At 37.4% G+C, this 26,977-nt stretch overlaps 1 protein-coding gene across 1 annotated transcript in view; it reads left to right on the forward strand.

The window, feature by feature from the left end:
• Positions 1–26,977, forward strand: part of Tmtc1 (transmembrane O-mannosyltransferase targeting cadherins 1) — a 267,820-nt gene that overhangs the window by 227,650 nt on the left and 13,193 nt on the right. Inside the window, exons 13-19 of the mRNA XM_071610020.1 lie at positions 1,592–1,700; positions 14,874–14,976; positions 17,451–17,586; positions 18,143–18,287; positions 19,254–19,391; positions 20,660–20,782; positions 22,688–22,765. Coding sequence (XP_071466121.1) covers positions 1,592–1,700; positions 14,874–14,976; positions 17,451–17,586; positions 18,143–18,287; positions 19,254–19,391; positions 20,660–20,782; positions 22,688–22,765 — 832 coding nt within the window. The remainder of the gene's footprint in view (positions 1–1,591; positions 1,701–14,873; positions 14,977–17,450; positions 17,587–18,142; positions 18,288–19,253; positions 19,392–20,659; positions 20,783–22,687; positions 22,766–26,977) is intronic.

Consider the following 26,977-nt stretch of genomic DNA (forward strand, 5'->3'; position numbering starts at 1 on the left):
GAGAATTTTGAAATTTTTGTTGACTGGATGAATCAACAAGAAAGCTTTAAGAAAGATGTAATACAAATTTATTATAATCCTGCAATTTTAAAGCCACATCCCAAGGACCATTCACTTAAGGACACAGGTGTTGAACAACTTGTTTTCAAAGATAGGACTGTGCATCAGAGAATCCTATTAGGAGTTAGCTAGAACCCAAGAAGTAGATAGTATGGAAAACCACCTCTTTTGGGAAATAGCTAAGTGCCTGGCATAGAACAGACAATGGTAAATGTTTACTAAATTGAACCCATAAATCCAAGGTCTGTATTGGAATCATGAATCCCCTGGCCCCCGAACCCTCCATCTGTCATAGGAAGCTCCCGTCCAGGTGAAATCAACTTGTTGCAAGCTGCTTCTGGCAGCTTAAGAACTCATACATGAGTCAGTATTAGCTTCTGTTTTAGTCAGTTTTTTCACTGCTGTGACTAAAAGGACCCAACCAAAACAATTATAGAGGAGGAAAAGTTTATTTAGGGGCTCATGGTTTCAGAGGTCTCAATTCATAGACAGCAGACTTGATTCCTCAGGGCTCAAGGTGAAGCAGAACATCATGGCAGAAGAGTGTGGCAGAGGGAACCACTTCACATGATGATCAGGAAGCAGAGAATGCGAAAGGTCTCCAATTGTCAAATACCAATATATCCCCAAAGCCATGTCCCCAGTGCTCTACTTCCTCCAATGACACCCCACCTGCCTTCAGTTACCACTCAATTCCATCAGGAGATTAATTCACTGATTGGATTAAGTCGGTGTGTGACTGGATCATTTTTCCTCCAAACCTTCTTGCGTTGTCTTACATGTGAGCTTTTCAGGGACACCTCGCTTCTAAACGGTAACAACTTCCCTCTACATAACTTCATCCTACAGAGACTGAACCTGTAGGGGGTTATAGCAGAAGCCACTCTCATGGCCTTTGATAACTGGTGGAGGAGTTCTGCTGAAGTTGCAGTACATATTACTGAATCAGTCCCCATTTTCAATAAAAATATGATAAAATAGCTCATTATTATTTGCTGATCAGTGGTCACAGTATTTTCTAATTTCATGTGTGAAACTTTTCTTCCCTTAGATATAAAACCAAAGATTAACACTGGCAGTCTGGCCTGGCTTGTCCCTGGTCGGGGGTTCAGCTACTGTTAGGAATACAGCTAGAAGTGGTGCAGCCAGAAACAGGCGCCCATACCATCTTCCACATCATGGTAAACTGTTTCCCATGCCACCTAGGTAATGGCCCCAAAATTACTCCTCTGAGGGTCAGCATTTCTTGTTCACAAACTCATAAAACTATTACGTAAAACTCCCCAAAAGTGCATTGTAGAAGGTAGAAAAATGAGTGAATAACCTGCATCTTTATATCACTTTCCAAAGGAGAATCCAGAGACAGAAAGAAGCTGTTAGCACCTTGAGACAGCCAAGTTTGATTCATTGGCCATAAAATCCAGAATGAATGAGCAATCTTTGCTAAAAGGAAGTGAGATTTTAAAGTCTAATCAGAGGATTTAAGCAAAGTATTAATAAAAGATGCCCCTGCCCCACTTATTGTCTATAGGTCCCAGGAGAAGAAAGAAGAAGCTATCACTCTTCTGAAGGATTCCATTAAATATGGCCCAGAGTTTGCAGATGCATATTCAAGCTTAGCTTCATTATTGGCTGAGCAGGTAATTGTTTCCATTTAATTTCACACCGTATTTTTTTAAATGTGACTGTTAAGTGTATAAATTAATGTTACATAAATTTTTGTACTAATGATTTGACTAATGGCTGGTAAACTTACATTGGACACCTAATCTCTCTATGTCACTTTTCTTCTTGACAGATATGAGAAGCCTAGTTTTCTCATTCTAATATTTTCTTCACAGTGTAGGTGACCTTTAGACAAAGGTGGTGTCTTACTGACCATTAATATGTTTTCTGTCACTTTGGGACTTGCTGTTTTTATTGCTGTTTACTTGTCATATTTTTCTGGGGATTTGACAATGGATTGAGGTCTCTGAACTCAATAGGGAACAAATTAATGACAATCTTGAAGACCCTGTGCTTCAATACCTGTTAGGAGATAGCAGGTTTGATGGCATCCTAAGAGAAATTTCTCACGGCATAAAACAGGTTTGTGTTGAATCTCCTCCTCTTCACTTCTCAAAGTGATTTGATACCACTTTTCAGAATTCTGGAGACATGACCCCTTGCTATGGAAAAGTGGAGAGATGTCAACCTCTCTAAATTGATGAAATAATTTTGTTGACACTTGGAGGTGCCCTTGATAGACAGTGGATTATGCTGTCACACAATTGCCAGATTGTCTTTAAAATCATGCACAACATCTTTGCTAGATGCCTTGCAGCATTCATTCAGGTTAAACATAAGAAATTATTTTGATGAGGCAGTTACTTAGGGTGCAATTTGCATTTTTAAAAAACTCATGTAAGTTCCACCAAGAAGCAAAATTAGGACATTCTATGAGTAGTTAAGTGATGGAAATTATGAAAGTAGTTTTCTTGCTTTAATAAGTCATCCTCATTATCCCCCTTAGATACCCAACTCTGTGGATGCTCAAGTACTTAATATGCAATGTTATAGTATTTGCATATTAACCCATACACATCTCTAGATTAGTTGTATTACCTAATACAATGCCAATGATATGCAAATAGTTGTTATACTGTACTGTTTAGGGAATAAAAAAAAATCAGTACAAGCCAGGTGCAGTGGTGCACACCAATCTCAGGGGCTCCAGAGGCTGAGGCAGGAGGATCACAAGTTCAAAGCCAGCCTCAGCAACTTAGCAAAGCCCTAAGGAACTTAAATAAAAAATAAGAAGGTCCGAAGATGTGGCTCAGTGGTTAAGCACTCTTGGCTTCAATTTCCAGTAACCACCCCCTACCAAAAAAAAAAAATCAGTACAAATTCAATTTTTCTTATTTTTGATCTGAGGTTGGTTTCTGGCTCCTTCATTTTCCTAAGATCCCCATCCTGCCTCTCTCTGGCCAGTGGTCTTGTTCAAGCATGACAAGCTTCTCTCTGGGGACCCTTACAGGAACTGTTCTCTCTGCCTGCCACATTTCTCTCCCAGAAGGCTCAGAGTTTCTTTCTTCACATCATGTCAGTTTTTGTCCATGTGTTACCATGTCAAAGGTGTCTTCTGTGATGACTGTTGTATGTAAATAGCAACTTTCCACTGCCCGGATGTTCTCTGTCATTTTTTCCTGCTTTACTTTCCCATAGTATTTATGGCCATCTAACATACATTTGCATGTTCGTGGTCTTTATGAGAATTGCCATTTTATTCATGACAGTATTCCCATGTCTGTCACACTGTATGTGACCAGTAGATTTTTGTCTCTACTATGGTACATGTTCTGAATTTTACTCTTATACTGCAAGTGGAGCTGGGCATGTAGGCCACAGTGTTATAATGGAATTGTGTCTCAGCATGATGATCCTGTCTGACCCCGAGAGCCAGTGAGAAATACGGCCATGAGAAATTATCCATTATAACCATAGGCCATCACCCAAGACATCTTTCAGTGACTTTTTTTTTGGACATAATTATATTTCAGTGACTTCTTTATGAGCACTTGAAGGACAAATTGTCTCATGTTTTAGCATTAAAAAAGGCTGAACTTCTCATACATTACAAGAATTGGTTGGTTTGTTTTATTTTGAAACCAGTGCATGAAAAACCATGAAACTGCTAGAAAGGGTTCACTCTCCCCTCTCCCCCCTCCATCTTGCCTCGACTCACCTCCAGCTGACAACCTTCTAGTCTGCATAGTCTGCTTTACTCTGTGTGCATTTTTACTCTTGGATTTGTCATTTTTAAAACCATTTATTTTATTCAGTGTATGTTGTATATTTTTTAAAGCTGCCTTTCTTTGTGGAATAATGAGGTATAACTAAATAAATCAAGCATTATATTAACAGTTCCCAGTTCATTTTTTTCTCCAGCTTATCAGGGCAGATAAACATTTAATTGCTCTTTTTTTATTCATATGTGACAGTGGAATGCATTACAATTCTTATTACACCCATAGAGCACAATTTTTCATATCTCTGGTTGTATACACAATTCACACCAATTCATGTCTTCATACCTGTACTTTGCACCATCGTTTCTAACCCCATGTCCCCTCCCTTCCCCTCCAACCCCTCTGCCCTATCTAGAGTTCATCTATTCCTCCCAAGCTCCCTCTCCCTATCCCACTATGAATCAGCCTCCTTATACCAAAGAAAACATTCGGCATTTGGTTTTTGGGGATTGGCTAACTTCACTTAGCATTATCTTCTCTAACTCCATCCATTTACCTGCAAATGCCATGATTTTATTCTCTTTAATTGCTGAGTAATATTCCATTAATTACCTTGATGTTAATTGATATCACTTTACCATACCAGTGACAATCCAACAAGTTATTTTGTTGTTGTTTGTTTTGTTTTATTGGTACCAAGGATTGAACTCAGGGACACCCCATCACTGAGCCACATCCCCAGCCCTATTTTGTGTTTTATTTAGAGACAGAGTCTCACTGAGTTGCTTAGCACCTTGCTGTTGCTGAGGCTGGCTTTGAACTGGTGATCCTCCTGCCTCAGCCTGCTGAGCCACTGGGTATTATTTCTTTCTGTTCTTCTAAACCCTCCCCATTCTTCAAAATCAGTTCAACTTCCATTTCCTCCACATTCTATGGTGATTTATCTTTCCAAAGGGTTCCATTTATGGGAATCCATAACAACTAATTGTGTATTATTATTTTTTGAATTAATATCTTGCATTTAAATTTCAGCCTTATGTTGACTTTTAGTGTTTTAGGTTTATCTTCTTCACACTGACAGCTTAAGAAAACTAGTGATTTTTTTCTACACCTGTTTCTTCTTAGGGCTTAACATAGTGATGCAGGCTTTTACACAACATCTCTTGACTTAACTTACTTTGAGATTCAGTTACCTGTGGTGTGATGTTGACAGCGTTGAACAGCATTTTTCTTTTTCACCTCACAGTAACCAACAGCATGGGGTTGGGCAGAGTCTGTTACCTCTCTGGTCTCAGTTTCCAAGTCTGAAAATTTATGTATTCTGAGTTATCTTCATGTATCTAATGCTCTAACATTTTAGGAATATTTAAGATTATCTTCTTGAATATCAACTTAGTGCTAGTAGATACTTTAATGAATAATTTAATTAGTTAATAACTATTAACACCGTGATTAGTATAATTATTTCCATACAAATAAAGTATTAATACGTGAAAAATAATTTGCCTTAATAAATTTCCCAAGTTTCAATTGTATTCCTTCTCTAAATTGATGAATTCTAAGTTCATGGAAAGTTACTATTTTAAAAATGATCCTGATATTTAGTGACCCCAAAATTTATTTTATCCCATCCTTCAGGGTCTTTATATTCATTCTTACTTTTAACAAATATTATAGCAGATAGAAGTTGCTTAGATTTTGTTTTTGTTTTTTTGTTTCGTTTCGTTTTGTTTTTCATTAAATAAAAGCAAAAGCAATTTTCAAGTGGAATTTTGAATAGGTCAGCATATATCCTTTTTCCTCAGCATTGTTTAAAAAGTGCCAGATGGCTGATTTAAAATTGATTTCTTGATAAATTTCATTTTTGTGAACTGTGATGGCAAATTGATGAAAGTTATTGCATTTCACGTAATGGAAGCTGTGAACAATCGTTAAGAAAAACAAATTATGACTAAGACCAGGCTCTTTTCTTACATAAAAAGGTCATATCTTTTGGCAGTCTTTCCTACTGTAGATGTGGATATAAAACGCAGTGAGATCTAGGAATCTCATTGAATGATTGAAGGATTCTTTCTTCTGCCCCTTTAGGCAATTGATTTTAACATGAAAGAGATGGAGCAGCTGTTGGGTCTAATTCAGGGTGGCCTCCCCCTCTCCAACTTGCACCATCTCCTCTTCATGTTTTGGATTCTTTAGTCATGGAGGAATGCTTCAGATACACAAACAAGGCACAGAGAAACTGCTAAGGAATATCCACCTGGCTTAACATTCTTTGGTAGTAAAGGAATTCATTTCTTGGTGGCGTGGCACCCCTTTATTTAACAGCCTCCCAGCATTTCAGATACCCAGAGAATATGGAAGCAACACTCACAAACCAGGGTCAACCCTCACTGAGCCCGTCATCTTCCAGTGCCACCATCTGTCCACATGTATGGCCCATGCTTTATATGGTTGTGGACCAATCTAATGCTAAAATGATCACTGAAATGAAGTCACCCATTGTGCAGGCAAATTTTCACAATGTATGTGAAAAGATTTTGAATTCTTTATCTGAATTTAATTTCAAGTTCTTTACATCATCCTTAAGTTTCTGATTCTATAGCACTTTTTTTTTCCTGCCTTTCAACATATTGTCTACCCTTCCCAGGTATTTCAGTTGGAAAATTTGATAAGAATAGCTACTAATTTTTTTATTATGTCTCTAGTTTTTTAAAAATTGTTGCAGAGCTCGGTAGCAGATGGAAAGCCAGATAGCCAACCTGTAGAACCTTCTCTTCAGGTTGGCCTCCCTCTTACCCCGGAATCTTTGGGTAGACTTCTTCAACATTTGGTTAACTTATTGATTTATAGTATCATCTAGCTCACTTATCTCAGTCTTCTCTACAAGGATGTTTCAAAAACACTTTGTCAGACACCTGCTGAAATCCTTGCCCTGATGCCAGATTGTGATTCCATCAAAAAAGGAAGCAAGGTGTATTTGTTGTTCCTGGCTCCTGTTGCAAACATGCTATCTACTGACACTCTCCCATCCTCTTTGCCAGTGAGACCATTCATGTAATAAGCCCATCTAGGATTTTTCTGGAACTACATATTGTATTTCTTGCTCTGTTTGAACCTAAACATAGCAAGTAAATCTATTTGGGCAGAGTAGATAATTCGAGAAGGGGAAATCTGAAAATTAGGTTAATAAGCTGGAAAGACATTGCATGGTAAAAGCGTATTAAGGCCCATGATGCACCCCAGGCCTGAAATTGATAGGTAACAGAAAGCAAAGCTAAGTGTCCGAAGAGGGGGTTTCAGACGTGGAAGGCCGAAAACCTTGTGGAAATTCGTGGGGTTATTTTGGAAGAAGCTTAAAATTGCATTCTGGTGTGAGTAACTAACAGCCTTGTTTTAGGTGGTGAGGGAATGGACAGACCATTGTGCAAAGGGGGACTATCAGCCTGTGCAGGTTGAAAGAAAAAGAAAGGATCATTGAGAACTCCAGAGCAGAGCATCTAAAGGACTCACGGCCACTTTTAGCCATGGGAGACCAGAGGAAAACCAGACTTTAGGAAGGAAATGAGATCAGTTTATTCTTTTTCCCCAGCTTCACAACTCATATAGACACAAAAGTGTGAAAAATCAGAAAAAAATTAAATATTCCTTTCACCCTTAATAAAATATCTAAAAACAACAAATATCATTTTTATATCATGCAAATCTTTTTAATATATTTATGTTGTTTTCCTACTTATATTTCATATATTTTGGGTCTTGTTCTTTTCACTTGACATTAAATTATGCATAATAGTATTCACTTTTTCATAGTGCAGAATGGCCCTTTATAATTACCATTTTAATGGTTATTTACTAGTTCAAAAGAAGGGGCTGTAGTTTACATAATACCATGCTAATTGTTGACTATTTAGGTTATTTTTTCTTTTCTTCTTTTTTTTTTTGCAACAGTGAACTTTTCCTTTCTAGGGTCTTTTTGAAAACAATATTTTGAATCATTTCCTAATGATATATTCCTAGAAGTAGAATTTTCATGCAAAAAAATATACACATATTTCATGACTCTTGACATGTTGTTACTAAATTGCTTTCCAAAAGAGTGGTACCAATTTCCTCTTCCACCAGCAGTGTACAACCTTTATGTTTCAAATGTCATTGGAACACTTAAATGAAAATGACACAGAAAGGGATTAGGGCTAGGAAGATAGCTTTAGGACTTCAAGTAAATGAAACCCTATTGTGAGCAGGTAATTTTGAAGAGGGGAAAATGAAGACGAGTATAGGGGAGACCTTCTCATTTTATAGATAAAACTGTAAGATACACAGAACTACGTATCTGCCCACAGTCATACGAATAGTTCGTGCAGGACCAGGCCTGAAATCTGGTCTCTGGTGTTCTTGCCAGCATGGCTCTGGGGTCCCATGATTAGACTGTGTAATGGGCCATGGTTAATGGAGATGGATGCAGAGGGGGGTGGAAAGGGAGAGGAGATGTGATCCAGAAACCAGGGAGGATGAGACACCCTACAAGTCAGATACACAAGGCTTCCAGAAGTTAATGCCCTCTGTGTCTGCTGCAGCAAAGACATCAAGAAATCTGAGGACAGCAGATAAACTCCTGGATCTGACTCCAGGGTGGTCTCTGGCTTGTCATTTTCTTCTGGTTCTCCATTAACATTCAGCGCTGGCTGCACTCCAGTGTTGCAGACCCAATTGTAAATATTTACAAGCCCTCCGTCACTTTTAACCACCCTACTGTTACCATAGATTATACAGCTTTGCAGTACACTAGCAGTAAAGGAAATAAAATTAACGTTGTTTATGACTCTGACCCATTGTAAACTATTACTAGCCCCAGGTTTATAGCTTATTGAAAAACTCAATTAATTAAAATAGTAACACTTAAAATATTTTTCTTTCATATATTATGGGATGCAACTTCATCTCAGAATGAAAAGAAAATCGGAACAATAAAATATAAGTTAGAACTATATGTCAAAAAAGAGGTTCCATTTCTCTCCTTCAACAAATTCCATCTTCTTGGTGGATGCAGCCATGCAGAACACTTCCTTGGGTGGCTAAGTCAACTTGGAACTGGATCCTGATGTAAAAATGTGTTGATTTCATCATCCAACACATATGTATTGAGCACCTACATACCACTAAGCACTACAGATTTGAAGTAGCAAAGTCTGTGCCTTACCTTCAGGGAGCATAGAATCTAGGAGGGAAGGCAACCTTTAAGTGAGGAATTATGACCCCTCCCCAACAGCAAACACAAGTCAGAAAATATGCAGAGGACAAGTACCTGCAAGAATATATGTCCCTTGTATCCCATCATCCCAGATGGAATACCAATTAAAAAAAAAAATAAAGCAATAAGTATATCACTTATGGTCACTTTGAAATAATGTTTGAATCTTTGTTATGTTCACAGAATTGAAAATGTGGGGCTTAATAAGTTTTTAAATAACCTAATGTGAGAAAGAGGCACAGGGGTGGTGGAAGGGGGACATCTAATCTGAAACTTGAAGACCTGAGATATATCAGCTAAGTAAAAATAAAAGGAAAACCTTCCTGGCCAGAAGGAATAGACCATAATAACATGCTAATGGTTGACTATTTAGGTTATTTTTTCTTTTCTTATTATTATTATTTTTTTTTTTGCAACAGTGAACTTTTCCTTTCTAGGGAAGTGTAAAGAATGGGGGCACAATGACAACAAGAAAAGCCTCTGGAAGCAGGAAGGTGTGATTGTATGTAAATGTGGGTTTTCCTCTCTTTTCCTGGGCTCAGGAATGCATTGCTCCTGTAGGTGCTCACTGTTAATGCTTTCTCTTGGGCTTTTATTTTCATTGCTTGCTCTTGGAATTTGCTCAGTAAAGTGGTTGTTTCTCTTTTACTTAAATTATCACAGAGTGGTGTTGATCACACTCTGCTAGGGATGAGAAAATCCAGGATTAGAAAATATCTAAATTTCCTTGGTGGACAGCCAAATGAGTTGATTCATTTCAGTCAGATGTGAAAGATAGTTAGACATCAAATATTGATAGAATGTTTCTCATAAATGTCCTTGTTGATGACTTAGGGGTGGAGGAACAATTTTGTAAAGAAAATAAAAACAAGAGCGTGAGAAAGCATTTGTCTCTGCTTTATCTTTGGAATCCCTGTTTCTTGAGTAGTTTTTGGCAAAGCCATTTACATGAGTTTAAAGATCCATTGGTCCTTAGCTTCTCAGGTTCATAATTATAAGTCCTCATTTGGCTCTGTGACTTTACATCATGGGTTAGACCAGAAGTACTTCTAGAAAGCAGTCTAGCCATGATGTTGGGGCCCTAGGGAAACTTCTTTTTTTTCTATTGGTCCTTTACCACTCTGGGATGCCTGACTCCTCACCTTGCAAACTGTAAGTGCATATTGCTCTGGGCCATCCATTAAGCCAGCTGCTCCAAGAAGGGATCCAAGAAGGTCTGTGCAGTTTTCCTGATGGCTATTTCACTCACCGTCCCTCATGAGTACTCTAGTATTTTTGTTGCTACATGACATATCTGCAAGAATGGAAAAGCTATTTAAATACTGTCCCCTTTACTAACCATATAAATACATATCTATGTGAAGCCAGGTTTTCCTCACATACTTCACCACCCTCAACAACAAAAGCCATATAAAAGTCATTGATTGACACAAAATCAGAGAGGAGAATAAGGTCTCTTCTACTAAGTCAAACATTAAGGAGATTTGTGAAAATATAAATTAATAAATATTAGTAATCTTTATTATTATAAATAGTAAAATTATAAATAGTAAATATAAAAAACTTCATGTAAATGCTGTTTGTTATTATTTTAAATAAGCTAATAAATATTTTTTTTAATTCTCAACTTCTTTTTTAATATGATTAATATTGATATACATAGTCCACATAAACAAAAGCTCTTTGGTCTCCTAGTAATTTTTAGAGCTGCAAAGGGTCTTAAAATCAAGAAGCTTGAGAGTTGCTACATTAAGCCATAAGCCAATGTCTATCTGCTGGTTGCTGCAATCTGAACTATAAAGAAGATGTTACAGATATATCACTTGGCCCAAAAGAGTTAATTACAGTTAGGAGTTCTTTTTCAGAACCTCTGCTTCCTACTTTCCCTTCCTCGTGGTAAAACACATGCCATCTTAGGTAATTATAGCATGCATAAAGAGGGGATGTTGATCAGGTTTGTGCTCTGGAAGGCTGACTTCATGCTGTGTTTGGTTGGGGGCCCAGGTGTACAGTACCCACTGTTACCTGTCAGGAACATTCTCTGAATCACTTATATTTTTAATTAAAGTTGTCCTGTAAATAGCTTATTTTCCTTTCCTTTGGAACTTTCAAGTCTGTAGAAATCAGGAACCATCAGGCATGATTCAGGACTTCTAGCCAGATGAGGTAAATGAAAGTGAGGGCTTGAAATTGAGCTTCAAGGATTAAATAATACCACTACTCAAGATGAATGTGTTGTCCTTCCAGGAAAGGGAAGACTCTTTTTAAGCACCTGTAAGGTATTTTTTTCTCCTGTAGTGGTGTTTTCCCTTTGTTCTTTTCTTAAGTGGAGTTAATCATTCCTTGTGAAAGGAAAAGAAAGACAAATATTGAAGACATTTTTCATAGAGCCTCAACACTCTGTTGGGGCCACCGAGGGCACAGGGATGTGATTACTTGCTCTTGACACACATGGTCTTTTAAATCCCATTACTCCTTTGGACTTTGAAAATTATTTTTCTACTAGAAACTCAGTTATACACCCCAAAACAATAGAGAAGTTTTAGATGAAAATGCATTCTCTGCCTCTTTTGAGGCAGTAAGAAAGGGGGGCGGTAAAATTAAATCAGGCAAAACTAATTACACTTGAAAACTGCTATTTACTGTTGTATTTGACTTGAGCCAGGGAGACTGTGAGGACATCAATTTTATTCTTTTCAGTAAAAGCACATTCCAACTAACCTGGTTTGGTTGTAGAGATGTTTTGAAGATCTAATAGAAGCAGATTTTTTTTTCAGGCACATCTTTATGTGCCATAGCTGCTGAAGTGAATGGTAACAAGGACCCTCAGGTATGACAGGTGTCCAGTCCTTCTAATTCCAGGTCTGGGTGCCTCTCCTGGCTGCTTCACCAGCACCTTGTGCTTCTCCTTCCTGACGCTGACAAGCTTAGCTGTGATGCCTCCTTGTTGTGAAACCCTCTTGCTTGTCTATGAGGACAGGGATGTGTCTGTGCGGTACCCTATGGTGTTTCCACTTGTATGTAGCACATGAAGCGTGCTCACCAAGTACCTATTGAGATGGCAGATGCGTGGATGGATGAATATCCAAAAGTGTAACTTTTGAGCAATTAGTTTTGAGCCATCCTTGTTTATTTTCAGAAATCCTGCTTTTATTCAGGGGTCACCAATTCCTTGTATGTCCACTTAGAACCTAGATTCTATGCTCTGTCGCCAGGTAACTATGAGACTTTAGCTAAGAATTTTAATCTCTGAGTACCCTTTGGTTTAAAATTGTGGTAAACTTGTGTCCATTAATGTTCTTGCCATTTCTGATCTGTGCTCTCACTTTTTTGTTGTTGTTTGCTGCAAATCTTATCCATTCTAATTTTAATCATTAGTTGTGAAATTTGTATTTTATCATGTTACTGCATCCTGTAAAATTGTCATGTAAGATTGAAAATATGATCCTTTAAAAATAAAGATGGCGGTTTCAAACCCTAACACCGATCAAATAGTAAAATAGGCAAATCAAGATTTTCAGTTTGGATTATCCGAGGTATTTTTCTCTGTTTGCTGCTAAGTAAGATATTAAGTGTTCCTTGACTTCTGTACTAGAAGGTGATTAAGAAAAATTGAAAGAAAATACACCTGAGTTAGTTCATTATTTCTCATACAGAGTTATTTGCACAGGAACTTGTAATTGTTGGCTAAGATGCCTCTTGGAAATGGTTGTGATGTCTGATATGCTGCAGTAACAACTCTAGGGTACCAAACTCAAGAGCATCTTGCGCTTATCTCATTAGTCAACTGATCACATTGCATTGTGTTTGTTAGTTCATTGGTCTTTGAGTAGAACTACTATGTTGTCATCATCTCTGTGTCTTAGGCATCTATCTCCTAACCCTGTAAGTGGAAAAACCAGCCAGCACTAGTAAAACTTCTAGTGATCAGACTAAGAATAATAACTACATGTAAACAAAGGGCTGAATATGTAGTACACATTGTTCTGAGTGTTTCACATGTTTTGACCCATTTAATTTTCACAACCCTGTGAGAGAGGTTCTATTGTTATTCCTGTTTTACATTTAATGCAGAGAGAGGGAGTAAAGTCTCACAGGGGTAAATAATAGGGACAGGATGCTACTCCATTGTACTCAAGTACCAAGGGCCCAATTCTTAATTACTGAGATTGTAGCTAACCTATGTTGAATGGATGGATAAGTGAATGAATACCCAGGGCTACTTTCTAAATATCAATTTTATTGGAGTTTTATGTAATTTACATTCTGCCTATCATCTTTTTATAGACACACACACACACTGGGTTGTCAGCCACTCCATGGATAATATCTTTTAATTCTTCCCTTTTTCAGTAGATTGAATGGAAATACTTTGAGATTTTCATTGGTGGGGGGCTGGGGTTGTGGCTCAGTGGTAGAGCATTTGCCTTTCACGTGTGAGACCCTGGGTTCCATTCTCAGCACCACATAAAAATAAATAAACAAAATAAAGATATTGTGCCCATGTGTAACTACAAAAAAATTTAAAAAAAGATTTTCATTCATCTTTAACTTTTTTGAGTTTGGTAATTTGTTGAGTTTGGCAGTAAAAAAGAACATATTTTTAAAAGCCTGAGTCCCCACTTTTGTCAAAGAGATATCTCACCTTTTCCTTAATGGTATTTAAATATGTGAATTCAAGCAGATGGCATTGGTCATTCTATAGAGGACAAAGTTTCTATTACCTTTCTAGGTTAAATCAAATCTGAGTCCTGACCTGTTGCAGCATTTGGTATGAATATCTAACATTTTTATTCATAGACTTAAGGTGCCACGTCTGAGAAACCTGTGCTTCACCTTCCCTTTCCTGGCTGAGGGCTCAGGAGTAGTAACTTACAGTAGTTTGGGAAAATGTTCATGTAGAGAACATCTTAAGGAAACAGTTGTTCTGTGCTTTATTCTGCATCATTTCCTTTTACCTGTACTAGGAAATCAAATTGTTTCTTGGTGGATAATTCATAGAACATCAGGTTAATTAGATTTTAACTACTGTATTGTAAAAGAAAGTGTGATCTCTGATGGTTGTGAAAGATGTGCCTAAAAGTTAATTCATGACTATTAAAGCATGTTAGGGTGATCTTTAGATGAATAGAACATGAGGGCAATTAGAAAATTGTCCATTGGAAGTGTGGCCAGTAGCCCCACTTCCCCACCCAGGCTGGAGGGATGCTCTTGAGTAGACATACTACTCTAGGAGGGAACAGCTCAGAGATTTGAAAAAAAAAAAAAAAAAAGCACAGGTTTAATAAGGGGAGTAGCAAGTAGTTTGGTAAACCATAGAAATATTGGAAGGAAAGAAAGGATGAGGCCAAGCCCTCCCCATAACCTGCAACAGTCTCCCCTTCCTTCTTCCCTTAAAAAACTTCCCAGTACACACCTTATAATATAGATCCTTTAAAAAAAATAGTGCTGTCTATTCAAATGCCTCTCAGCCAGATCCCCACTTCTAAGCACATTCATAGTTTACTAAGAATTACAGAGGTGAAGAACATCTCTTTCAAACAGTAGTTTTCAAGCCTTTTCCACAGTCCACTTAGATGTTCCATAGTATTAAACATCACCTTGTTTGCCCTAAAGGAACTAAGCACAGATCTGTATTGTAGGTACTTGTGCATAGTTAGTAATTCACCTTAATTCAGGCAGAGTTCATAATGTTTTATCTTAGTGTTTATCGTACAGTAGGTGCTCAGTAAATTTGTTCTGCTTTCTCCACTCACAATACTCAGTTTGCTATCATGTTTAAAGCACTTTTTCATGTTTTGTTTTGTTTTTGTTTTTTTGTCCCTTTTTTAAAGGAAAGATTTAAGGAAGCTGAAGAAATATACCAGGCAGGAATAAAGAACTGTCCAGACAGCTCAGATTTACACAACAACTATGGAGTTTTCTTAGTTGATTCTGGTAAGTGAAATTAAAAGAGAACCTTCTGTGTGGAGATTAGATAATACTGTCTATCAAGCAAAAGGGGGTAACCCAAACAATCCCTCAGAAATAAAATCCAGTGTCTTGGCAGGAAGCTCGCTGTGCTGCCAGTCACATTGTACCTGGGGGCTGTCATGTCAGTCTTCAGGCTCAGCTTAGTAAACTCTGCCCCTTCTTATAATCATGTCTCTGAGGAAAACTCCTCAGGTGGCAGAAAGTATCCTCCAGGAGTTAATGAGGCTCAGCTTTCTTTGGGTATCATTTGTACAAGTTTATAAATCTATGATGATGAAATGCTCCTCCACAGTGATACAGTACCCATCTCTGGATCAAGTTACCAGCAGATGGTAGATTCTTTTGTATAATTGATTTAAAAAAAAAAAGCCTTCAGAATTGTTTCATTGTTCCCTCCTTGATATGTTTTACAGAAAGTACATTATTATAATTGATGCAGTATTCTCCTATGACAGGTACAAAATAAAATATACTTATTTAATACAAAGGGTTATGGGCAGGAATTCTATTTTATGATTTGTGCCGAGCCCCATATACTATTGGCATGTAATGAATACTTACAAGTCATGAAATGATATTTGAATTGAATGCAAAAATACCACTTTGTTCTTGTTGACTGCTAGACTGGATGCCCTGCGGTAAAATTCACTCTTAATTATTTTTTCCCAATATGAAATGCTTGAAAGGTTTTTATTTTTCCAGGATATGTGAAGCTCTTCTGTTTTACAGAATATAAGTTTACATTCTTATGTATCTAGGAAACTTAACCTTATTTTTGCATGTAAAATTGTTGTAGAGTGCCACCTGCTGGTTCATTAGCCACATGATAAATTGTCATAAGATGTAAAGATCCAAAGAGACCTCCTGTGGGCCTAATTTAACCCTCATCTTTTTATTTCAACAAGACAGAGTCACATCCAGTTTTAGTCAGCTTTTTCCTCCACTGTGACCAAACAACCAACAAGAACAATTTATTTTAGAGGAGGAAAAGTTTTGGGGGTGCTCATGGTTTCAGAGGTCTCAGTCCATAGATGGCCAGCTCCATTGCTGTGCCTGAGATGACGCAGAACACCGTGGCAGAAAAGTGTGGTAGAGGAAAGCAGCTTAGGACGTGGCGCCAGGAAGCAAAGGAGAGCTCCACTCACCACAGACAAAACGTGTACCCCAGAGTACACACCCCCAGTGACCCATTTCCTGCAGCCCTACCCTAACTGCCTACCATTACCACCTGGTTAATCCATATCAGCAGGTTAATGCCCTGATTAGGTTAAGGCTCTCCTAACCCAGTCATTTCACCTCAATTTTCTTGCCTTTTTTCACATGAGATATGGGTGGACACCTCAAATCCAAACCATAACATACTCTACATATCCTGTAAATGACAATGACAATTCACAGGTCTCTCTATGACGTGGTATGTTTTGGATCATCCTAGTCAAACTTGTATTCAAAGAGGGTGTATGTGAGAAAATTTCCTTGCAGATAATAAAGATTCCTTTCCCATTTAGAAAGTTAGGGTATTCTGAAGTTCATTCATTTAGCTGGTTTCACTAGGCAGCTTCTTGGGGGAACCTTCTCAGACCAGAGATGTTTGATTCTCATTCTGGCCTTTTTTCTTGCTTGCCATGGGATCTTTGTCAAGTCTCTTATGTCTTTGCACTTTAATGCCTATATCTGTAAGATACATCCGTATATCTGTAAATATATCTTTATATCTGTAAAGTGGTCCTTTTGTTTTTGTTTTAAATATTTTTTTAAATCCCAAGACACAGCTAAATTATATCAAAAGGCAGCTAAACAGTATCCAAAACACCTGCAAGATCATGTAACTGGAAGTATACTGAAATATATAAATAATAAATTTTATAATGCCTCAAATAAATGCAAATTGGCATTATTATTATGTTTAAAGTCACATTAAACAAATACCATTTAAATAAAATGTATGATTTAAAAAGAGATTTTCAAGATGGAGCTTATACATACAATGCCTCCTCAGTAACTGTCCTCAGTATAGTGATTTAGACAGACCCTTAGAAATTGCCTCAGGACAGTTTGCTTTCCATAATAGCCAAATCTAATTTTTGTACAACTGGATAAATAACAATCACTGATGATCTCAAAACCTCATATGAACAAAGGTGGTGCCCAGAAACACTTTGACTAATGTAATATATATATATAGTAAACACTTTGACTACTGTAGTATACATAGGTACATTCGTTTTGCTACCTTTTATTACTAATTTTTTGAAAGTGTGAATGAAAAGGGAAATGGTCCAAAGTTAAGGAGAAGCCAAAAGGTAAGCTAAAATACAGATTGGATCATTGTTGGTCTGACTGTAATACTGAGGAAGAATTAGTCGAAAAAGAAGCTGAACTCCTGTATCTCACAATTGAGACATGTTCTGCTCTTACCAAACCGTCATTGGTTGCAGGCTCTCCAGAGAAAGCAGTGGCCCATTACCAACAGGCCATTAGACTCAGCCCAAGTCATCACGTGGCCATGGTGAACCTGGGCAGACTCTACCGGTCACTGGGGGAGAACAGCATGGCCGAAGAATGGTACAAACGGTACAGTTCCTTTTCCTTGCTTTCACGTTGCCAGAGACCTCAGCAATTGCCACCAACTTTGTAATTCATTGGAACAAACAGGCTTTTAGAAGACTGGCAGATTTTGCCAGTTCAGGTGATACAGATTCTTATTTCCAAAGAGAATAGTTCAGCAATAAAAAAAAAAAAAATGGTATCCTTAGAGACTTTTCTTCTTACTGGTTAGGTCATGACACTTAGCCAGGGTTTGAATTTAATTTCCACTACAGTTAATCCCTAGAGTGCAACCTAAACCACACATATCAATTTCATGATGGGAATAGAAGAAAGACTACATAAACATCAGAATAAAAACAGACCTATCTGTCAACAGCAAGGGAAAAGACGTTTGGGACTCGGTTGCCATGTTGGCAGGTCACCAGATACATCTTTATATTCAGAGAGTGTCTTTATTATCCTTTTTTTTTTTAATCTTAATCATCTCAAACCTTGGACAGTCCTCCCTAAATCTAAGTTTAGGCCTTCAGAAATGTGCCTGTTAGAAGGAAAGTGTCAATTTGCCTTTCTCCAAACTCAGTGCCCTGCAGGTGGCACGCAAAGCTGAGATATTGTCGCCTCTGGGAGCACTGTATTACAACACTGGCCGCTATGAAGAGGCTTTGCAGATTTACCGGGAAGCTGCAGCACTTCAGCCTTCACAGAGGGAGCTCCGCCTGGCACTGGTGAGCAGGAGGAGGAGGGCACATGAAGCTGGGAACCCAAGCACAGTGTGCATCAGGGCACGCTGTAGTCACCAGGCCACAGAACTGGAGCCCATTGCATGAGTCTTCATAGAATCAGGGTCACTATCACTCACAAAAGACAGGGGCACCAAAAATATTTGGTGTTTTTGCTTCAAAATACCCTTAGACTTACAAAATAGTTGTAAGGATGCAGATATAGCTTGGTAGCAGCGATTTGTCTAGCATGTATAATGCCCTGGGTTCCATCAGAGCCATCATAAAATAAAAAAGTTATAAAAATAGCTTAAAAATTCCCATGGACCTATTCACCCAGCTCAATCCATTTTTAACAGTTAAGTATGCATGTGTGTATATACATAGGTGTGAACCTATGTATATTTAGATGTTTATGAATGTTATTGTAGTATTATTAGTACATGGTATAATTTTTCAGACCCATGTTGGTTAGTGATAGATATCAAACCCCTTTATTTCTAGGTACTTTTGCATAAAGTTCCTAAGAACAAGAACCTTTTCCAACGTAACTGTAGTATAGCCACCAAACTCAGGAAAAATAACATGAATATCAATATTTTTATTCAGAATTTCATTCTTCCTTAGATGTACTATGTCAAACTTGTTATTACAAACAAATTATTAAAAACAGATTGTTGGAATCAGGAAATTATTCATCTTCAGACATATTCACTCAATATTTTGTAAGAGGCACCTGCCACTTCATTGGGTATCTTTGACATTTCTGTGATTCAGACACAAATACATGCACATACCTAAATAAATAAAGGAACAAAGAAACACAAAAACTAAAACCTATAAGCTGGTAGTTCAGCCTTCTCTGTGAGTCACTAAATAGATGCTGAGCATTTCTGTCAAGATTGTTTTCTGAATGCTTCCATTTGGGGTTAACCAACTATCTTCTAAGCCAAGGTTCATGTGGGTTTGCAGGCTCAGGTTTTGGCTGTAATGGGTCAGACGAAAGAAGCTGAGAAGATGACCAGTCACATTGTGTCAGAGGAGACTGGATGCCTCGAATGTTACCGCCTCTTGTCAGCGATCTATAGCAAGCAGGAGCACCATGACAAGGTAGAGAAGGTCACTGCTGAGAGTTGGTTGGACTCGAGTAGAAAGTGTGTTCACCTGAATGATTCTCCAGTTTACACATTTATAAAGCCAAGAAGTCTTGAACATCACCAGCGGGCCTGTCCTAGCTCATGCAAGCTTTTCACGGATATCCTTTAACTCCTAAGATGTCCCTTTGAAATACTATATTCTTGGGTCCTCCTTATTCTAAATATATTGTGTGCTCTTATCTCTGCTTTTAGCTAGTTCTGAAAGCCTAACATTTGTATACTTTGTCATTTTCCATGCTTCTTCTAATACAGTTTTATGCAATCTTCTTAATGACCCTAGAAGGCAGGGCAGTGTTGCAAATGTTCCTGTTTATTTTCATTTTAAAAGGAAATTCTTGAGCTGACTCAATAAAATATTTGTTGAGTGCTCACTATGTGCCAGACACTGTGGTAGGCTCAACCAAAAAATGGTATGAAGAAAAACAAAAGATCACTGCCTTATCCTCATGGAACTAACAGTAGAAGACAGAAATTAAACAAGTACACAAAACAAACCTGGTTATAACTCAGCTCAGTGATATCATAAAGAGATAGGGTGTCCCAAAGAACATATCATAGGGTCTCCTTACTATATACACTTGTCTAGGGGGTAAGTAGGTTAGGGTTGGCTGATAAGTAGCAGTTATTAAGCAAAATGAGAAGAGGGGGGGCGGGAATTGTGGTGGGAACAGCACATGCACAGCAACAAGGAGCCTGGCTGAGAAATGGGCCTGAGAGAGCAGGGGCGCAGCATGAGATACAAATAGGTTGCTGGAACTAGACCCCTGGGGCAGGGCTCATGGCTTCATTTCTCATCCTGGGGAAGCTTTGGGGATTTGAGGAGAAAAGCAGTTTGATCAGATGTGTGTGTTAAAGGGTATCTGCTGCAGAGGAGCTGTGGTGCTGGGGCTGAGAGGACCAGAGAGGAGGCTGTTGAAAGGTCCAGACAGACATGTGGTCGGGGCAAACATCTGACCCCAGATCTTGCTTCCTTTCAGCTGTATTGCACAACTTCCCTGTAAACCAGTTGTCACTGGTTTATAAATGGGAAACCTGAGGAATAAAGATGTTATTTTTGTTACAGTCATTAAACCTCAATGAGAAGATCAGGGAGAATGGAGAATGTATTTTGATTGTTGTACACCCATGAGCCAACACACCTGAACAAAGAGTTTTATGCATTTTATCATTCAAGTAAGATTTCCTTTATCCAATTCTGCCCTTTATTTCCCATCTGTGTAGGCACTCGATGCTATAGACAAGGCTCTCCAACTGAAACCAAAGGACCCAAAAGTTGTATCTGAACTTTTTTTCACAAAAGGAAACCAACTAAGAGAGCAGAACCTTCTTGACAAAGCTTTTGAGGTAAAAACACCTAAAGATATGGTATTAAATTTACAGATTAAAATGAATACTCCTGTAGTATCTAATGAAGATTCTGCAGAAGACACAAATGAACATCAGTAGAAGTTTTACTGATGTTATTTACTGAAATACCATACTTTTTTTTCCTTGTGTCCAGCCACCAGTTAGATTAATAAGGTTGCAAAACTTATACCCAGGTATATTGTGGAGAAAATCTCAAATGATGTAATGGTGTTGAAAAATAAACACATGAGTGTTTATTTTTTTAAATATTATTGAAAACATGTAAAGATATGTGAACTAATGTGAATGCGAACCCTTAAGATAGAAATGGTGGCATTTTTCTCTGAAACATTGCAAGCATTTTTCTCAGAAATTGTGGGTTTTCTTTGCCTTTTGAATGCTTCTAGTACCTTCCTTCCTAATTTATTTGTAATTAATGTGATAATATTGTTATTGGTAATTTGACTACAGATATTTATATTGTACAGTAATTTATGAGTATTTAAACTATTTATCTGTATCTTAATTACATAGTACTGAAAGCAAAGGTAATTTCATAGTTGTTTTTCCAGTGGCTCAGATAGTCATTATCTGGAGTGGTTAGATTCAAAGAAGTGTGGCAGTAGGTTCAAAACCAACAGTAGTTAATTAGGATATCTGTGTATGATTCACTTGTATGAAGTCACAACTGTCACATTGTATAAGAAAAACAGAGCAATTGTCACCACTTTATACTTTTGTAAACTGAGACTTATAGGTCATATAACTTGATTAAGGTCACACTGGTATAAGAGATGGAGCCATGGTTTGAATCTAGCTCTTAACTTCTATACTACACTCCCATTTCTGCTGATACAAATTAACCCAAGAGACATGCCTTTAGGTTTATTTTAGTGGCTTTTTAAAAATATAATTTCTCATCATTTACTTATTTCTCCTAAAACTGATGTAGAGAAAAATTGACTATATTTTATTTAATGGACTTGTTTCTCTCTAATAAAAATACCAAACAGCTTTAAAATACACAGAGATCCTTAGGTTTGTAAAGTCTCTGCCTTATTTAAGGTGAGTACTTCAAAAGTTAGGATTTCATGGTGAGCATACTTCTGATGTAAAACAATTCATATAATGTAAAAATAGACCTCACTGGTACTGCATTTTACAGAATGTATAATATTCAGACAAAAGAACATGCTTAAGAGATAATTCTTTTGGAACATTTGAAGACTGTTCATATGATAGAATAAAAACAAAATTGCTTTTTAAAACTATCTACTAGTAAAATAGATGCAATAACATCTGTTTTAAGAATTTAAGCACAGGCTGGATAGGGAGGTCAGTGATGTTATAGAAGGGAGTGCTACACTGGAATTAAGCTGTTTAGGAAACTCTTCTAAGATTTGCTGACATTTATTTTTTATTTATTTATTTTTATTTTATTTTTTTTTTTTTTTGAGTGCTAGGTGTTGAACCATAGCTACATGCATGCTAAGCAAATGCTGTACCATGGAGCTACATTCCCAGCCCCCAGATCAGATTCTATGATTTTTGAAAAAGCTTTTTCTTTCCAACTGCATTATCATTAATGAAGCCAAGAGTACAGTTTTCTTGCAGGTCAAGGCCAGTGGGAAGTGGTGTGCTATTATAGAAATCATCCGGATTCCCTGTACTCATCCTCAGTCTCTTTAAGAGCACATATTAGCTCTGCTGGGAAATTACACATTTCAGTTTCCTTCACTTTATAATCATCAATTTTGAAAAATAGCATAAATGAATGGGGACTCTCCTGAACCAGGAGTGGTGACTAGATTCATTCTATTAACCATTTAAATTTTCACTTTCAATCCTGTAGTATTGAAGGTGGGATCTCATTTCCTAACCTGATATTTCTTATTTATTTAGAGCTATAAGGCAGCCGTGGCACTAAATCCAGATCAAGCACAGGCCTGGATGAACATGGGTGGAATTCAGCACATCAAGGTAGGAGAATAATTCACTTCACGGGTCCGGGCTTTCCATTTCTGTTTCAGCATTCAGTCTCTTCTCTCTAAGGGATGTAGAAACCGTTAATTTCCTCTTAGAAATCATTTGAAGACCAAAAACATAGGTGTTTAAAAGTGAAATTCACTTTCACTTCATATCTTATAAATACTAAATATCATGAATTTTTAACATATATATAATGTGTAGGTTAGATTTCATTTTGCTAATCATAGAAAACCATATATATGTATAAGTGTCATTAGACAGTAGTTAGAATCGTCTCTGTGAACTGAATCCCCATTGAGGCCTAGTGTGGCTTAAATTTTTTTATTAACTCTGCATTAACATTAAAGTTCAAGACTTTAAATACTATTAAAGACTTTAAATACTACTTTCCTGTGTCTTATATCTAAGGCATTGTTTGCTGCTTAAGCTTTTACTGAAAAACACGTTTATATGTTTTGTTTCACTTCTCTTTTTTTTTTTTTTAATTTTTATTTATTTATTTTTAGTCATACATGACAGTAGAATGTATTTTGACATATAATACATACATGGAATGTACATACATCAATCATATTGTCTATTCTATTCTGCTGCCCTTCCTATCCTCCCTACTCCTCCCTTCCTCTCCCCTCCTTTCTCTCTATCCAATCTAATGTGACACACTTTTTTTTTCTTTTTCTCATTACAACATCATATATGTATTCCGTATAACAATGAGGGTTCTCCTTGCATCTTCCTGAGCACAGCTGTCTTTAGCTTTCAAAATTCTTATTCTTGGACACCAAATAAGACTTGGACACCCACTTCCCAAAAAAAAAAAAAAAATCACCTCATCTCACTAGATTAGCTAAATTATTTTGCTAGAATATTATCACATGCAGTAAACTTACCATGCAAGTTAGTCACTGAGCTTATAAAAACAGATTATATATCTGTTACTATGCCAGTTCACTATCTATTTTTTTTTGTTTCGTTTTGTTTTGTTTTAATTTTTTATTGTTGGCTGTTCAAAACATTACATAGTTCTTAATATATCATATTTCACACTTTGATTCAAGTGGGTTATGAGCTCCCATTTTTACCCCATATACAGATTGCAGAATTACATCAGTTACACATCCATTGATTTACATACTGCCATACTAGTGTCTGTTGTGTTCTGCTGCCTTTCCTATCCTCTACTACCCCCCCCTCCCCTCCCCTCCCCTCCCCTCTTCTCTCTCTGCCCCCTCTACTGACATTCATTTGTCCCCCTTGTATTATTTTTCCCTTTCCCCTCACTTCCTCTTGTATGTACTTTTGTATAACTCTGAGGGTCTCCTTCCACTTCCATGCAATTTCCCTTCTCTCTCCCTTTCCCTCCCACCTCTCATCCCTGTTTAATATTAATCTTCTTCTCATGCTCTTCGACCCTACTCTGTTCTTAGTTACTCTCCTTATATCAAAGAAGACATTTGGCATTTGTTTCTTAGGGATTGGCTAGCTTCACTTAGCATAATCTGCTCTAATGCCATCCATTTCCCTGCAAATTCTATGATTTTGTCATTTTTTAATGCAGAGTAATACTCCATTGTGTATAAATGCCACATTTTTTTTATCCATTCATCTATTGAAGGGCATCTAGGTTGGTTCCACAGTCTTGCTATTGTGAATTGTGCTGCTATGAACATCGATTTAGCAGTGTCCCTGTAGCATGCTCTTTTTAGGTCTTTAGGGAATAGACCGAGAAGGGGAATAGCTGGGTCAAATGGTGGTTCCATTCCCAGCTTTCCAAGAAATCTCCATACTGCTTTCCAAATTGGCCGCACCAATTTGCAGTCCCACCAGCAATGTACAAGTGTACCCTTTTCCCCACATCCTCGCCAGCACTTGTTGTTGTTTGACTTCACAATGGCTGCCAATCTAACTGGAGTGAGATGGTATCTTAGGGTGGTTTTGATTTGCATTTCTCTGACTGCTAGAGATGGTGAGCATTTTTTCATGTACTTGTTGATTGATTGTATGTCCTCCTCTGAGAAGTGTCTGTTCAGGTCCTTGGCCCATTTGTTGATTGGGTTGTTTGTTCTCTTATTGTCTAATTTTTTGAGTTCTTTGTATACTCTGGATATTAGGGCTCTATCTGAAGTGTGAGGAGTAAAGATTTGTTCCCAGGATGTAGGCTCTCTATTTACCTCTCTTATTGTTTCTTTTGCTGAGAAAAAACTTTTTAGTTTGAGTAAGTCCCATTTGTTGATTCTAGTTATTAACTTTTGTGCTATGGGTGTCCTATTGAGGAATTTGGAGCCCGACCCCACAGTATGTAGATCGTAGCCAACTTTTTCTTCTATCAGACAGCGTGTCTCTGATTTGATATCAAGCTCCTTGATCCATTTTGAATTAACTTTTGTGCATGGCGAGAGAAAGGGATTCAGTTTCATTTTGTTGCATATGGATTTCCAGTTTTCCCAGCACCATTTGTTGAAGATGCTATCCTTCCTCCATTGCATGCTTTTAGCCCCTTTATCAAATATAAGATAGTTGTAGTTTTGTGGATTGGTTTCTGTGTCCTCTATTCTGTACCATTGGTCCACCCGCCTGTTTTGGTACCAGTACCATGCTGTTTTTGTTACTATTGCTGTGTAGTATAGTTTGAAGTCTGGTATCGCTATACCGCCTGATTCACACTTCCTGCTTAGAGTTGTTTTTGCTATTCTGGGTCGTTTATTTTTCCATATGAATTTCATGATTGCTTTCTCTATTTCTACAAGAAATGCCATTGGGATTTTGATTGGCATTGCATTAAACCTATAGAGAACTTTTGGTAATATCGCCATTTTGATGATGTTAGTTCTGCCTATCCATGAACAGGGTATATTTTTCCATCTTCTAAGATCTTCTTCTATTTCTCTCTTTAGGGTTCTGTAGTTTTCATTGTATAAGTCTTTCACCTCTTTTGTTAGGTTGATTCCCAAGTATTTTATTTTTTTTGAAGATATTGTGAATGGAGTGGTTGTCCTCATTTCCATTTCAGAGGATTTGTCGCTGATATACAGGAATGCCTTTGATTTATGCGTGTTGATTTTATATCCTGCCACTTTGCTGAATTCATATATTAGCTCTAATAGTTTCTTTGTAGACCCTTTTGGGTCTGCTAGGTATAGAATCATGTCATCTGCAAATAGTGGTAATTTAAGTTCTTCTTTTCCTATTTTGATGCCTTTAATTTCTTTCATCTGTCTAATTGCTCTGGCCAGTGTTTCAAGAACTATGTTGAACAGAAGTGGTGAGAGAGGGCATCCCTGTCTTGTTCCAGATTTTAGAGGGAATGCCTTCAATTTTTCTCCATTCAGAATGATGCTAGCCTGAGGCTTAGCATAGATTGCTTTTACAATATTGAGGTATGTTCCTGTTATCCCTAGTTTTTCTAGAGTTTTGAACATAAAGGGATGCTGTACTTTGTCAAATGCTTTTTCCGCATCTATCGAGATGATCATATGGTTCTTATTTTTAAGTCTATTGATGTGGTGAATAACATTTATTGATTTCCGTATATTGAACCAGCCTTGCATCCCAGGGATGAATCCTACTTGATCATGGTGCACAATTTTTTTGATATGTTTTTGTATCCGATTCGCCAGAATTTTATTGAGGATTTTTGCATCTAGGTTCATTAGAGATATTGGTCTGTAGTTTTCTTTCTTTGAAGTGTCTTTGTCTGGTTTAGGTATCAGGGTGATGTTGGCCTCGTAGAATGAATTTGGAAGTTCTCCCTCTTTTTCTATTTCCCGAAGTAGCTTGAAAAGTATTGGTATTAGTTCCTCTTTAAAGGTTTTGTAAAACTCTGCTGTATACCCATCCGGTCCTGGGCTTTTCTTAGTTGGTAGTCTTTTGATGGTTTCTTCTATTTCCTCAATTGATATTGGTCTGTTTAGGTTGTCTATATCCTCCTGACTCAATCTGGGCAGATCATATGACTTAAGAAATTTATGGATGCCTTCACTATCTTCTAATTTATTGGAGTATAAGGATTCAAAATAATTTTTGATTATCTTCTGTATATCTGAAGTGTCTGTTGTGATATTGCCTTTTTCATCCCGTATGCTAGTAATTTGAGTTCTCTCTCTTCTTCTCTTCGCTAGCATGGCTAAGGGTCTGTCGATTTTGTTTATTTTTTCAAAGAACCAACTTTTAGTTTTGTCAATTTTTTCAATTGTTTCTTTTGTT

Source organism: Marmota flaviventris, chromosome 3 (genome assembly GCF_047511675.1).
Source record: "Marmota flaviventris isolate mMarFla1 chromosome 3, mMarFla1.hap1, whole genome shotgun sequence".
Taxonomy (NCBI): Eukaryota; Metazoa; Chordata; class Mammalia; order Rodentia; family Sciuridae; genus Marmota; species Marmota flaviventris.